Source organism: Tiliqua scincoides, chromosome 4 (assembly GCF_035046505.1).
Source record: "Tiliqua scincoides isolate rTilSci1 chromosome 4, rTilSci1.hap2, whole genome shotgun sequence".
Taxonomy (NCBI): Eukaryota; Metazoa; Chordata; class Lepidosauria; order Squamata; family Scincidae; genus Tiliqua; species Tiliqua scincoides.
Genome location: NC_089824.1, coordinates 7,980,211 through 7,996,206, shown reverse-complemented (window position 1 = coordinate 7,996,206; position 15,996 = coordinate 7,980,211). Strand labels below are relative to the sequence as shown.

Sequence of the window (15,996 nt, the reverse complement as noted above, 5' to 3'; positions counted from 1 at the left end):
TTCCAAACTGTGGGTCACGACCCTATGTGCACTGGGTCCAACACGCTGTTCCCTGTAGCACTGCACTGCCTTATTGGGAGACCCCAGAGGCCACTTCCAGGTCACATTGGAACTGCAACCCACACTATTGGCCTCCACGGACCCCAGAATGCCCCATGGAAGCAACCGGAACCAACTTCTGGCTGGTGGGCACAACTTCCAGTTTGATTGGAAGTTGCTTCTGGGGCCCACGGAGGGCATTCTGGGGCCCACGGAGGGCATTCTGGGCATTCTGGGGCCCATGGAAGGCAACTGAGTGGGTTGTGGGCCTGGCAGAATCCAGGAGTGGCCACTGGGGCCTCCCAATAAGGCATTGCAGTGCTACGGGAAGCATCATCTCGCAACCCACCATGGAGGATGAGGTGGGTCACGGCACTGGAAAGTTTGGGAACCGCTGCCTTTGAGAAATCTGTTGCCATTTGTCAAACAAAACATCATGGACTTCATAGGACATTTGACTTAACATTTAACTTAACATTTGACTTAACCAGGAACATAAAGGTGATAACCCCACACAGCGACCCAATAGCAGATGAAGCCACAGGAAGTGCATCTCATGTACATTGTATGATGTTGATAGTGGTCTCATCTTCCGGCCCCATCACAGGCGTAAAATTGCACAGTGCATCTGTATCTGATCCTCTCCCAACTTACACTTTCTGCAAGGTTTGGTGAGCTTTGCAGAGCTAAATAAGTGCTACTGACCCCCACAAAAAGTGGATCTCTGGAGCCCTTTCAAACCTAAAAAGCCTGCTGGATTAGACAATTCTGAACAGAGCCAGAGAAAAGATTCAGAACTATTAGTGTTTATCCCAGACCCATTAATGCAGTGGTTCCCAAACTTTTTCAACTGACTGCTCCCTTGACCTACTGGCCTCCCCATTAGGGCTACAATCCTATACATTTTTTATGGTGGCAGTTTTCTCGCAAGGATTCTGCAGCTCCCCTAGCTGGTTTCTGCAGCTCCCCAGGGAACCACGGCTCAGCCAGGACGCAGGTTGTGTCTTGTGTGCTCCCTGATGCATTTGGTGGGCCACTGTGACATACAGGAAGCTGGACTAGATGGGCCTTTGGCTGATCCAGCAGGGCTCTTCTTATGTTCGTATGTTCACAGTTTGGGAACTACTGCATTAAGGGATTAATTTGATAATGCCTGTGATGTTGACCCATGTAGGAAATCAGATGGTGTTAGGAGACATGGAGGGGGGGGTGTTTCCTCAAATAATATTAGTGAGGAAAATGTACTGCTACTCCATCCCACACTAATGAGGTAATCTCCTGGGCCAAGTGGTTCTTTTGCAAGCCAGGGTCAACCCTGGTATAATAGACTCTGGCTTAAAAAAAACTCTGGCATAATTCTCACAACTCAGAAGCTGGCATAATATAAGGAGAAAGTACAGGATGGTCCGATCCTGCATGGCCCAGGAATTATTTTGTTACTCCCATGGCAAGGGAAGCTTTGGCAATAATCCCAGACCCCCCTCCCCCACTATACTAAAAGAAAGGTGGCCATGGTGTTTGGTGAAGTTTCAATGAAAGTCCAATATTATTTAAGAAGTTTAAGAATCTAACATTGAACCATTCACATGTATATAGTATGAATGCCCACTGACTGCACAATCCTATACATGTCTACTCAGAAGTATGTCCCATTGTGTTGAATGAGGCTTACTCCCAGGAAAGAGTGCATAGGATTGAAGCCTCGGTCTATTTACTTTAGAGTGAAACAGAAATATCAACTCTTTATCTTTCTCGTGGGGAAGGTTTACCAGTTCCCACAGTTTTATATATACATTTTTTTTTCCCATACATCACATGTAATTAGGCTGGTTTGAAAGCTTGAAACAGTTGCCTCCAAGAGAGAAGTCTGTAAAAAACAACCAGAACCAGTAAAATCAGACTTTGACAAAGATATTAGACACCCAATATGCGTGAGTTCAACAGCCATAACAATGTTATTTTAATATATGTATATTATATATTTATATTTATTTATAGATTCCCATAGAAAGAGACATCTTAAAAGCCTTTTCAAAGGAGGCCAAATGTAATCATATCTTAACAATGTTCCCACATTGAGATGTAGTTCTGTACAACACAATTATTATCTAGGTTTTGTTTTTGTTTTTTGTACAAGTGTAAGAGCGTAAACATTATCTATACTTTCATGTAGGACAGGATTATACAATACTGAAAAGTCTTTACAAAGACAGCATCCCAATTTTTTTAAAAAAGAAAGATACATATCTGATAGTTTTAAATCATCAGCGAAACAGGTTATTATTGCCCACAATGTTGACACAATGGTGACAGCATTGGTGAAGACGAAGTCTACAATCATAGTTGATGAAATCATAGTCCTTTAAAAAAGAGGGACACTTCTAAATTTTACGAGACTTGACTGATGGGTCTAGACTTCAAGCTAAGTCAGTCGTTGACGATTCATCTAGTGGCGTAGCTAGAGGGGATGCAAAGCACTAAGTTTTCCAAGGAACCTCACCATGGCATGCAAGGGGCCCTCCCTCTCGCCTTCAAAGCCATTCTGGGGGGGGAGCAAAATGGAGGCGAATGTCTCCCACCTAAAATGGCTCCAAAAAGGAGGGGCAGGGACCACTTGCATGCTACAGTGAGGCTCCCTAAAAAAACTTAGTGCTTTACACCCCATCTAGCTATGCCACTGGATCCATCAATTTCCTCACTGGGAGAAATAGGACCAACCCAAACTAACTGAGTCTAAGAATGGCACTTGACTTGACTAGTAGAGACACATCAAGAGGTCTACATAAAACTATTAGGCAATTCTTGCTGGCATCAATAAGAGGTGGTTGGCAACCTTCAGTCTCGAAAGTCTATGGTATAAGCCTACAGCACCTGGTATTCCCAGGCGGTCTCCCATCCAAGTACTAACCAGGCCTGACCCTGCTTAGCTTCTGAGATCAGATGAAATCGGGCTTGTGCAGGGTAACAGTTGCGAATCTCACTCAAATGACTGGATTCAGAGCTCATTATGTGTCACAAGGAGCCCTTCCATTGACATTCATAGATCTCAGACTGAGCATGGCACACACCAAAAAGATTGGTGCTATCATTCATATTCTGCTTTAAAAAGATAGACATTGGCAACTGCTATTCAACAGCGACAAGGTTCAGAAGCAAGTTATAGTGGCTCTGGCCCAGGTTTTGTAGGGTGCTGATGCACACATGGAGCTTTGTGTTAGTGAGGGATCCCTTAGTGCCTTCCATGCTGGGAACTGCTCAGTGTGTGCACTCTCTTTCCATGCACATAATTCATTGCTGGGGTGAGTGCTTCATATACAAATGCAAAAGCAACATTCCCATAAGCCATAAGGAGCTTTGCACCATTTTTAGAGATGCTAGAACTTTTAGATGTGCAGTGGACCCCAGAAATACTAGAATGGATCTATGGCCCAATCGTACCCAGCCAGCATAACTAGCATTGTGCTGGAAGAGGTTGCTTTATGGCAGTCGTAAAGCAGCTTCTGCTAATATGCACAGTGGGCAAGCTGGCAGGGAGCCAGAGTGGCCTGTCATGCACCAGCAGATCCATGGAGACCTGTCAGAGCAGGTAAGCCTGCGCAAGGGGTTGGAGGAAGATGAGGTGGGGGTTGGTGGGGATTGGGTGGAACATCAGAGGGGTGGGTGGAACAGGGCAGTGAGGGGCATTGGTCAGGCCAAGAGGGGTGGAATTGGCAGCAGCACATGCCAAATCCAGAGGGTACCCCCAGGGCTGATTCACCTTCCTGGGTCATCATGGACTTGTGCCAGTGACTGAGTCGGTGCAGGTTCAAGTTGACCCATAGCAGCTGCTGGGGCTTTCCCCAGGGCAAAGGGGGAAAAAAAAGTCCCCTTACCCTGAGAAGACCTCTAGCAGCCAAAAATCCCATACAAGATACCACGGTATACATACGGTGCCACTTCATCTCCACATGGAGATTTGGGTAGGATTGGGCTGATAATAAAACTAATACAAAGTTTTTCATTTTCTAGTTCAGACAATGACTGCAATTTTTGCAGATTTGTCTCTAGTTTGCTGGATTTGTGATTTGGGCCAAAGCCATTCACTACATTGGTTCAATGTGTCCAAATGGCTCGTGGATGATTCGTGGAAACCTCATTGATGATCAGGTAGGATGGAAAAAAGCCTTGTCACTGCACTATAGAAGGTTCATTTCATGCTCAGGAATAACAAGCCCGTGTGGGAATTGAATCTTTGAATCTTGATTATGTTTGCAAGGCATGGAAGTTGTGGGTGACTCAAGGATTGCCCCTTGGATTGATCCAAAAGCATCAAGGGGTGTCTCCAACAGGGGCTGTTAACAGCCAGACTCAAGCAGTTCGCCAGCCACCTTCACTAGACTTCTGCTGCAAGCTTCCTAGACTGTACTCTGGGCTCTGGAGACACCATTTAGATTGATAAACCTCCCTACCAGAGCTACCAGTCAGGCGACCCAGTCCCAGCTCCTGTGAGGTCCTGGGCTTCTCAGCCTGAACACCATAGTCACAGTTTCCTGGACCATTACATTGAAACCTGATTCCTGTTTGACTTGGACTCTGCCTCTGCTCTCCCTGATCTTTGTCCACTTCTCTGGAACGTGACCCCTGCCTGTCTAGATCAAGCAATCAGCAAATCAAAGCCTCCTATGAATCACCCCAACCCTGCATTTCCTCCCTTCAGCCTGCCTAGTGTCAGAGTAGGCCGCTGAAGCTTGGGGGCCAAATCCAGGCCCGGGAGATTCCAATCCAGCTGCAGCATAGCTCTGCAATCCAACCACATGCTCTTCAATAGGATGCTGGTCAAGCAGTGGTCAACGGTGTGTCTGTTCACCTCTTTGCACAACAAATAAAGACAGGGACTACATAAGGCAATGACTCTATTGCTATACACGTGGGGTGAAGGGCAGCACTGAGGGTCTTTTGCCTGTGCCTTGGACTGACCGGACCGTGGCCAGTCTGCCCTTCCTGCTGTGGAGAAGGCTATTCCAGAGCCCTTAACCTGTGTTTGGTTTGTGTCAGTGAGTCGGTGGCCAGAGCCAATGCTGCTAACACTTTAGTCCTTGCTCAATTTATTTCATGACCCGGTTGCCAGTAAGGACCTTCATGCCACCAAAGCCTTCTATTTATATTTAAGTATTTTTTTTTAATGCATACTTAGCCTTTCTCCCAGAAAAGGTCAATCAAGGGCAATATTGCTCTGCTCCTACCCAACCCCCAACGGCTGAATACCGCCACAAATTCTTTCAACACAGGGATCTAGCATTTGTAGACCCCTCAGCCAATTTGGGGCCACAGAGTTGGAGCTTTCTGGTTGGCACATATTAATGCCAGTTTCTCTACTGAACAAAAACAGTTTTTCAAAAGCAGCTGCAATCACCAGTCCTCGTGCCATTCCTAACTAAGTTTTGTTCCCCGTTTCTGAGACATCACAAAGAAAAACGTAACCTGAGTTTCATGTTTGCTTCTTACCGCTCGTGTAAACCACACACACACCGATGAGAAGGAAAAAAATCTACAGAAGCAAAAGAAAACAGCTTCCCTATTAAGTAAATAAATGTATTAAATTATCTAAGGCAGCTCGTACCTAAATGGATTTGTAATGACAGAGAGCCAGGGAAGAGAAGGACATAGAACCATATACAGAAGATGTCTGATCCCTTTCCCCCCTCTGCATTTCAAGACCAATTTTATGGGCAGATAAACAAACACAGCAGGGCAAGGCCCATGTATTTCTGTTGACATCTTCCGCAAAGCACCAATATCTGGCTCTCCAAATACTTTACACCCAAAGCATTTAATTCTTTTCCTAAAATAAGTAGGAAATGGAGGTGTGCCCCAACTTGCCGTGGGCAGGAGCCATGATTCCCAGTAACGCAGCACGCTTTGGCTCAGGAATCCCTTCTCATGATTGCACAAACAGCTTCCTTGGTGACTTGGAGGTTCAGGATCCTACTTGAAATAGCCCAGCCCAGCCACAAGGAAAAATTTCTCCAGGAACAGTTCGGAATCCAACACGGCTATATGGGCAGCCCGCCCGATTAGCGTGTTGGCTGTGTTTGGCAAGGCATGAAAAACATCGTGGCGGATTAAAGTGCAGTCTTTGGCCCCAACAACAGGCTGGAGAAGGTTGTTGATCATCTCTGCATAAACAGGACCTAGGAAGGGTTAAAAAAAACAAACATTATTATTATGTATGGAGCGCCACAAACTTACAAAGCATTTTACAGGGTAGAGTCTGGGGCAGATGTCTGGAGGAAGCAGATTTAGCCTTGTTGAGGTATACCTTAGTCACACCTTGCCTGGACTTCTGCAGTGTGCTCTGCATGGGACTACCCTTGAAGATCACTCAGAAACTTCAATTGTCCCAAATGTTTCATCCTGGCTGGAACCAGTATTGGGAAATATCACCCCATTGCTGGGGGTGACTCCATATATTAATTCCCACTCCATATATTAACTCAGGGGAGGGAGTGTAGCTCAGTGGTAGTTCACCTGCTTTCCATCCAAAAGATCACAGGTTCAGTCCCTGAATTTCCAGGTAGGAGTTGGGGAAGCCCCTGCTTGGAAATCTGGAGAATGCTGCCATCTAGTGGAGACAATCCTGATCTATAGGTAACTCAATGATCTGGGATAGTAAGGGGATTCATAGGTTCACTGTCTACCAATTATTTTTATTTATTTACTACATTTATATCCTACTTTTCTCCCTGAGGGGCACCCAAAGAGGCTTACAAACCTAAAAACCACATTTAAAACAATGTTTATATATAAACATTAGAATATCCTTAAACAATTAAAACAACCTTAAGATCATACATAAACACAAAACATTAAGAAAGGGCAACACTCATAAAAATTAAAAACAGCATGGATGTAAAGGACCCCCCTCCAAAAAAGTCATGCAGTCAGAAGGCTAAAAGAAATGTCTTTGGGCCTTGCCAGAAATCATCTAAGGCAGTGGTTCTCAAACTGGGGCATGACGACGACCCAGCTAGAGAGCCCTGGCCTCTGCCCCCTTAAGGGGCAGGGAGGCAGCAACACAATCGCCAGAATCGAGGGCAAGGAGTTTGTCTGGATTCACCACTGCTGTAGGAAGCCATACGCCAGCATTTGCAGTACTCCCAACATGCGGAGACAGTGCAGTTAACAATCACAACCCACTTCCAGTTTATGATCATGAAACTAGAAGTGGGTCGCGATCGTTATTTCGACTGCCTCCACATGTTGGGAAGCCCTGCAGAGGCTGGCGCGGGGCTCCCCGCACCCCTGGAAGGTCGCTGCAGGCAGTGGTGAGTCCAGGCAAGCCACTGTGCTCCTCGACAGCGACAGGATCCTGGCAATTGCATCGCAGCCTCTCTCCTGCCCCCGTGAGAACTTACTGCGGGGCTCAGACTCCCTGTGAGTTTAAAAACCACTGCTCTAAGGACACAGCAGTTCATAAACTGAGAGGGAATGAATTCCATAAAATTGGTGCCGCTCCTGAGAAGGCCGTATCTTGCCACCACCCCATGCACTTGTAAACTACACTTGTGAACCACCTTATCCAATGACCAGAGACATTTTTTGCAGTTTGGTTTGTGCCCATCTTTTTTTCACAAGTGCCAGATACACACCAGTGTATACGCAGAATCATTAGATAAGCACAAGAAGCAGTCTAGAAAGCTAAAATAAAAAGCCTCTAGAGTTGTTTTTAGTACTGAGAGACCCACATCTGGTTCACATGGAGTTTCCCTGGTCATCTCAGTGAAGCCCCAGAATGCCTCATGCTTTTTTTTTTCTTTTTATAAAAAAAAACAAAAAACTTTTAAATTGTTGGCCTTGGTATCCGCTGGCATCAATGTCAAGTCAAACCTGCAGACCCCGGACCTGCAGGTACTGGGGTCTAACTGTACAAGCATGTATTAAAAACAAAACCCCAGAACACAAATGCAGAGATTTTCTTAAAACGGAAGTATACCTGCATGCCTGTCTTTCAGAGCTGACTTACACATTTCTATTCTTGCAGAGTGAAATGGGACATAGCGGTCTTGGGGGGAGGCGACCAGAACAACATTCTTGAAATACTGAAGACCTATAACAAAGAAATCCCACCTGCATTAGGTCAGCCTTCTGTAGATGTTGGGAACAAAAGCATAAGAACAGAAGAAGAGCCCTTCTGGATCAGGTCAAGGGTCCATCTAGCCCAACTTCCTACAAACTCACCGTGACCCACCAGATGCCTCAGGTTGCTTACAGGACAACAAGATACCTGCATCCTTTTGCCATCCCCTTGCATCTGGCATTCAGAGGTAGGTTACCTCTAACACCCGGAGATTACATTTAGTAATCATGACTTCTAACCCATGATGAACTTTTCCTCCATCAGTCTGTCCAATCCCCTTTTAAAGGCATCCAGGTCAGGTGTTATCACACCATCCTGTGTCAAGGAGTTCCACAGATTGATTAGTTGCCAGGTAAAGAATGTTTTTCTTTTTCTTTTGTCTGCTCTCACTCTCCTTACACTCAATTTTAGTGAATGTTCTCGTGATGTGCAAGAGGGAAAAGAATTTTCCTCTATACACTATCTATCCCATGTAAAATTTTACATGTAAAATTACATGTAAAAGCCTTTTTTTGTAAGAGAGGTGTCACAGCTCACTAATCGCTTGCTTGCTCCCTTTTGCACCTTTTCCAGGTCCATTATATATCCTTTTTGAGATGTGGCAACCAGAACTGGTCACAATACTCCAGATGTGACCTTACCATTGATGTGTACAATGGCATAATAGTATTGACCATTTAATTCTCAATCCCTTTATTAATTATTTTTTGAAGTGATTTCTTAAAATTATTTACAGCCCAATCCTAACAAGGGCCGGTGTGGTAGAATACGTGTTCCTGAAGAGTGGTAAGGGAGAGGGAGAGGGTTAGGATACTGGCACAGGGGTGCTGCCGATGCCATCCCCATTCTGCCTCCCTTCTCGTCCTCTGTTCCACTCAGGACAACCCAGTTGCAGCAGCCCAGTCAAAATGGGCTCAGGTGAAAGCCATTTTCAATAGTGGAACTCTGTTCCAGTGGCATAGTTAGAGGGGCTGCAAAACTCAAAGCAAAAAGCAAAAAATTCCTATTCAAAGCAAAAGCTCCTATCTTAATAACCAGTGCTAAAAACTAGCTGCCTAATCCTATCCACGATTGGGTCAGCATGTGTAGGGGTTTATGACAGCAGAACAGAGCAGTGGCATAGCTAAAGGGGGTGCAAAGCACTAAGTTTTATAGGCATCTGAATGCACGGCGCAAGCAGTCCCTCCCTCTTACCTTTGGGAGCCATTCTGGGCAGTGGAAGCAAACCAGGCAGTTTGCTCCCACCTCCCAAAATAGCTCCGAAAGGGAGGGGCCGCTTGCACTGCACATCCAGGTGCCTGCAAAACGGCGTGCTTTGCACCCCCTCTAGCTATGCCACTGCTCTGTTCTACTTTCATAAACCCCTACACGTGCCGACCCAATCCTGGATAGGATTAGGCAGCTAGTTTTTAGCACTGGTTATTAAGATAGGAGTTTTTGCTTTGAATACAATCCTACCCACCTGTTTTTTGGCTGAGCTGATAGAGGAAACACTTGCGTAGGTCTGCATTATCCCTGAAAGTCAGTTGCAAAAGTGACCCAGATTTTTTCAGCTTCTGCATGAGCCACAAGCCTGGAACAATAATAAATATTTGTTGAGCCAACCCACATCTTCTTTCAGTCCTTCCAAAGCAATTGAAACACAACAATTAGTGCAGAAGGCTGAACGTGTCCTTACCTGTACTAACTAAAGTACTGTTATTGTACAGGGTTCCTAGGTGCGGCCCCGAGAGGGACAGGAAGGTATGTAGCTTATTGAGGTAATAGCGAAATCTGGGCCGGGTTAGTACTGATCGTATGATGACATTGCCAAGAGAGTGACCGATAAAGCTGTGGAGACACAAACAGATGTGATCACAATTATTATCTTTGTGATGGCTCCATAGGAGGTTTCCACAAGGTTTTGGTAACTTTCTGTGAACTAACGCACAGAATCATTGAATCACAATGTTGGAGGTGACCTACAAGATCATCAAGTCCAACTCTCAGCCAATACAGACTGCCCACAACTACAACATCCCTGAGAAAAGGGAATCCAGTCTTAAAGATTACCAACAGTGGAGAGTTTACCACTCTCCAAGGCAGATAGTTCCATGGCCAAATAGTTTGTACCTTCAGGAAGTTCTTCTGAATGTTTAATCCAGATCTCCTTCATTGTAATTTAAATGAACTTGTCCTGGTTCCTATCTTCTGGAATGAGAGAGAACCAATCCACTCCATCTTCCACATGGCAGTACTTCAAGTATTTATAGATAATAAACAAGCCAACTTTCAGCCATCTCTCCTGTAAACTAAACATACCCAGCTCCTCCAACCGAGTCCCATAGGACATGTTTAGTTTGTCCTAAATCTGTCCCTCACAATCCTAGTCAACCCATCTTGACTTGCTCCACATTGTCAGTAACCCTCTTCAATGGTGGCACCCAGAACTGGAAACAATATCCCAGGTGGGGTCTGGTTAAAGCAATATATGGTGAACCATTACTTCCTGCATACTGTCGCTAACAGATATTTGGCTATGAAAGATTCTTCTGAGACTAGGAAAGCCATTGTCCAGACTGGAAACTCGTCATGGTCTTTCATCAACAGACATTTGTGTTCCAGTGGACATCTACATGTTGCCTTTAAATAAATTTAAGGACAAAGTGTGCATTAAGAATGCCCAAAGGCTGGGAGGGAGGATCAGAAAGACATTATCAATAGAGGGATCCTATACTCTGATCCTACACTCTGATACAAGAAAGGGTTGCCATAGTATTAAGAGAAAGTATAGGTGATTGGGATACAAATTCCACAGCCCATGGCATTTAAATCCAAGCAATTTTTCACAATTTACATCCAAGCAATGTAGACAGAAGACAAACTCACTCTGTAACAGGCAGGTAAATTCAGAGCAGCAGAACATGGGCAAAGGAGCACTGATGAGAGTTTTGTTTTGTTTTTTAATTCCAATTGGCACAGAATATTCATCGCTATTTTATTATTACTAGTGGAAATTTAAACTAGAAATCTTTAGGATCATCTAGAACCCAGCTCTTTAACACATTTAAATGAGCCTGTTGGATTGGTGTCACTTGCAAGCCCACACAGAAGAAATTTCAAGGACTTCATTCCCAGATTTTTATTCCCTAAAATACGTAGACAGTTGCATACATTACCTTATTCGGGATATCGACAGGTTATACAGCTGAATGTGCTGAATAATCTCATCCAGCAAACGGTCAGTCATGGTATCAAAGTCAGCAAATGTATCTGTCTGTTAAAGAGAAAAAAAATGGCATCAGGTGCTTGGTATTTTCCAATTTTCTATGGTGTTGTGGACTCCCCTCCTCTGGCAAAGGATATATTTCTTTGAAGCTTTCCTTCAGTACCCCCGGGGATGGTACTGTCTGAAATTCCTTCCTCTGATCCTGTTAGGTCTTACTGCAGCTGCATAACCTAACCTTGAGAAGACAGAATTAAATGGGTTCTCTGACCTTAATAGTGGTTGCTTGAGTTTTCATTGGTAGCTAAGTGTCTCTCTGTTTTCTTTAAACCCAAGACACTTCCTGGAAGGCATCTACTTTCTAATGGCTGGCATTATAATATTCTCAATTTGCTTCCATGACTTTGATGTGTCCCCTGCTATGACTAAAACTCCCCCCAAGAGGAAGCCATCAAAGTCCCCCCAGCTACCACAAATGCAGCAGGAACTTTCTTGAACAGTCTGTAGTTGGCAACCTTCAGTCTTGAAAGACTATGGTATCGCACTCTGAAAGGTGGTTCTGGAACAGAGTCTAGTGTGGCTGAAAAGGCCGATTCGGGAGTGACAATCCCTTCCACACCGGGAGCAAGTGCAGTCTGTCCCTGGTCTGATTCCCTGGCTATGGGCCTTCCTTCTTTGCCTCTTAGCCTCAGACTGTTGGCCGAGTGTCTCTTCAAACTGGGAAAGGCCATGCTGCACAGCCTGCCTCCAAGCGGGCCGCTCAGAGGTCAGGGTTTCCCACTTGTTGAGGTCCACTCCTAAGGCCTTCAGATCCCTCTTGCAGATGTCCTTGTATCGCAGCTGTGGTCTACCTGTAGGGCGCTTTCCTTGCACAAGTTCTCCATAGAGGAGATCCTTTGGGATCCGGCCATCTTCCATTCTCACGACATGACCAAGCCAACGCAGGCGTCTCTGTTTCAGTAGTGCATACATGTTAGGGATTCCAGCACGTTCCAGGACTGTGTTGTTTGGAACTTTGTCCTGCCAGGTGATGCCGAGAATACGTCGGAGGCAGCGCATGTGGAAAGCAGTCAGTTTCCTCTCCTGTTGTAAGTGGTCTACAGAGCTTGCGTCCTTGAACAGTCTATTCCTTGGCAATCTAGGGCCTTCTGAGAACCAAACTACCATATTATGCTACATGTATTATTAGGAGACATGCTCAATGTAAGAAATTTTTTTCCTTTTTAACATAAAGCAGCCACAAAGGAGGAGTCTCAGGAGGGGCTTTTACATTTCAAGCTAAAGGGCACAATCCTAACCAGGTCTACTCAGAAGTAAGTCCTATTGTGTTCAATAGGACTGACTCCCAGGAAAGTGAGGTTAGGATTGCAGCCAGGAGGCATGCCTTTCTGCCTGCTCTATTTTTCCACTGAAGTTCAATCCATATGGTATTTGTGTGCTCCTCCGCCAGTGGCTGTTTGGTGCTAAAATACATACAAGGAAAATGACAGAGGGTGAGAGGGCTGCAATCCTGGCTGTTGTTCAATTTTGTTAACAAACAGCCCGACCCCTCCCAAATCTGCTCCCCCCCCCCGATGCAGCCACACCAGTGGAGTGTGTGCTGTATCTGCAGGAGGGGACAGTCAGAAAGGTCTCCTCAGGGTGAGTGAAATTTGTTCGCTTACCCCAGGGAAAACCTCCACTGCCACCATGGGTTTCCTCAGATATATACTTGCTGTTTAGCATGTGCAAGTCTGTGTAATAGCAGCGGTAAGGGAGACAGTCGGGGTTAGGGTATCAGGGAATGCTACTACTACCACCCCTGATTGGCCTCAAGGCTAGTGGCATTGTTACATGGGTGCGGGAGGGTACGGACCATGGGGGGTGACACCACTACTGGTCAAAATTTTTAAAATCTTGTTACTTCCGACCAATACCATCATATTATATACCATTCAATGTGGACTTTCCTGCAGAATGCAATGAAACAAACCACACTGAAATATCTCTATTCTATCAAAAGTTAGAGCCAAAAAAATCCAGTGGGTAGGGTAACAGTACATCACCGTGTGCATCACCCATGGGTACAATGGGTGCATCACCCAATACCTGGGACATTGCTCCAGGGTGTTTGTTTTAATGTTTTAATTTTTTTTTTTAATATGGTTGGCAACCTTCAGTCTCGAAAGACTATGGTATAAGCCTACAGCACCCAGTATTCCCAAGCGGTCTCCCATCCAAGTACTAACCAGGCCTGACCCTGCTTAGCTTCTGAGATCAGACAAGATCAGGAGATAGTGTTCAGTATAGGGAGATGGTTGGCAACCTTCAGTCTCGAAAGACTATGGTGTAAGCCTATAGCACCTGGTATTCCCAAGCGGTCTCCCATCCAAGTACTAACCAGGCCCAACCCTGCTTAGCTTCCGAGATCAGACGAGATTGGGCATGTGCAGGGTAACAGTTGCTGCCTTTTTAATATACTGTATTGATATTATGCTCACATTGTTAGCCACCTTGAGGGCCCAATCCTATTCAACTTTCCAGCACTGGTGCAGCCGCAATTCAGCCTTGAGGTAAGAAAATAAATGTTCCCATACCTTGAGAAGGCTTCTGTGACTGCCCCACTACCACAGGATGCAGTGCATGCCCCATTGGCATGGCTGCACCAGTACTGGAAAATTGGATAGGGTTGGGTCCTGAGTCCCCTTTGGTGTGGGAGAAAGGTGGGATGGATAAGTAAGTAAGTAAGTAAGTAAGTAAGTAAGTAAGTAAATAAATAAATAAATAAATAAATAAATTGCCCCACCCACTGCATGGTAGGAGATTCAACATGGGGGTGTCACACTGGCCTCCCGTACCGGGTGATGAAAATCCTAGTGACGCCCAGTTGCAAACCTCCCATTATGTCCTATGGGACAAATGCCCCAGGCGTGAGTTTGTAGGATCCCATGGAAGCCTCTCTGAGGCTGCCGACGGGGTTGGAAACTGTACTTCCAGTTTGCCGAAAGCACAGTTTATAGCAGGGGTGCTCAGTAGGTGGATCGTGATCTACCGGTAGATCGCGAGGCAAAATGAGTAGATCGCGGAGTGCCGACCCCCCCCCTTCAGGTGCCTCTGGGAGGAAACGCCGGGAGTAAGGCCCATTGTACTCAATGGGGCTTACTCCCAGGTAAGTGTGGCTAGGATTGCAGCCTCACAGCCTAATCCTAGGCATGTCTACTCAGGAGTAAGTCCTGTTATACTCAGTGGGGCTCAAGGTACACCAACATACATTGTACACATAAATGTTATATGTTATGATGGCGCAAACATTGTAAAAAAACTCTGGTAGATCTCCGGGCCTTGCTGGGTTTCAAAGTAGCTCTCGAGCCAAAAAAGTGTGAGCACCCCTGATTTATAGCATTCGGGAACCTCAGAGAGGCTTCCCAGATGCAAGCCTCTTGCGTCTCCGTGAGCCTCAGATGAGTGGAGGGGTAGCAGATTTGCACAGGGGGGTGGCAACAGCTCGCAAGGGGGTGCCATCATGGGCCTTTGCCCCGGGGTGTGGGGCTGGGGAGGTCCACGACTGGTGACGGCACTGCTCAAGACAGCATACAAATTGAAGCAGGAGTTGTAAACCAAATGGCACTACATAGTCAAAAACAGAACTGAGCAGGCTGCCATATTACACGCCATCATAAAGTTAAAACCGACTCTCAAGAAGGTACCGCAAAACTGCATTGATCTAACTTGGGCCAGCAACGCACTTGTAGAGCTCCGAAGCTAGACCCAGCACTGCTGTCTGCGACACTGGAAAAGGAAATAATGGAAGCATTGCATCCACAGGCGTCAGGGTGGCAAGCGCTTGTTCTGGTTTGGAACTGTTCAGTTCTGCAATCAGATCGGCCGTGAATCAAACTCAAAGCTAATGAGATGCCAGGGAAATAATCATCAAATGTCGGGGCAGAGATTCAAGGGAAACAGATCCAATAATTAATGCTTTTGGTGAGAAAATTCATCTCACTAATTGCAGCTCTTTCAAAAGAAAAGAGGAGCATATCCAATTTGCAATGCTGCCTTCCACTAAACAGGCTCGTAAACTAAATATAGTCTCCTGCCTGTTTGTTTTGTCTGCCTCGATAATTAATGATTTCTTCTAGAGCTCGCAATCTTCAATCTTGCATGTTTTTTAGAAATGAAAAATCCCACTGAACCATAAAGGGCACCGAGAAGACAGATGGAACTTCCATAATCAGTGGCAATATGTACCGGAATATCACTTATCAGGGGAGCGCATCTAAACATGCTACCCACTCATAGACCATCTGGACCCCCACACTGCCCCACCCTGTGTTCTCTCTCTGTTGAAATGTCTACATGCCACAACAAAACCAAGTACTTTGAGTGACCTGTGCTAAACAACACACAGGAGAGTCGCTTTTGTGTTAATATTTGGCTTGGAACTGACATGCCAAAAAAAGTGAAATTCCAAACAAATTTCAGGGTTCATCTGAAAGGGAAAATATCAGAACATTTTCAAGGGATACCAGATAAATTCCTATAAGACGTGGTGATGGTATCTGGCCTGTGCAGTGCAGTTGTGCAGTTGGCAACCTTCAGTCTCGAAAGACTATGGTATCGCGCTCTGAATGGTGGTTCTGGAATAGCATCTAGTGTG

At 45.5% G+C, this 15,996-nt stretch overlaps 1 protein-coding gene and 2 pseudogenes across 1 annotated transcript in view; all 3 read right to left on the bottom strand.

Moving 5' to 3' along the window:
• Positions 1–2,898: 2,898 nt before the first annotated feature.
• LOC136650344 (5S ribosomal RNA) lies at positions 2,899–3,015 on the bottom strand (annotated as a pseudogene).
• Positions 3,016–6,003: 2,988 nt separating this feature from the next.
• Positions 6,004–15,996, bottom strand: part of FAM135B (family with sequence similarity 135 member B) — a 96,614-nt gene continuing 86,621 nt past the window's right edge. Inside the window, exons 15-19 of the mRNA XM_066625229.1 lie at positions 11,314–11,411; positions 9,834–9,985; positions 9,618–9,728; positions 8,012–8,125; positions 6,004–6,209 (exon numbers count right to left, since the gene is read on the bottom strand). Of these exons, the coding sequence (XP_066481326.1) occupies positions 6,004–6,209; positions 8,012–8,125; positions 9,618–9,728; positions 9,834–9,985; positions 11,314–11,411 (681 nt within the window). The remainder of the gene's footprint in view (positions 6,210–8,011; positions 8,126–9,617; positions 9,729–9,833; positions 9,986–11,313; positions 11,412–15,996) is intronic.
• Positions 13,692–13,808, bottom strand: LOC136650081 (5S ribosomal RNA; annotated as a pseudogene).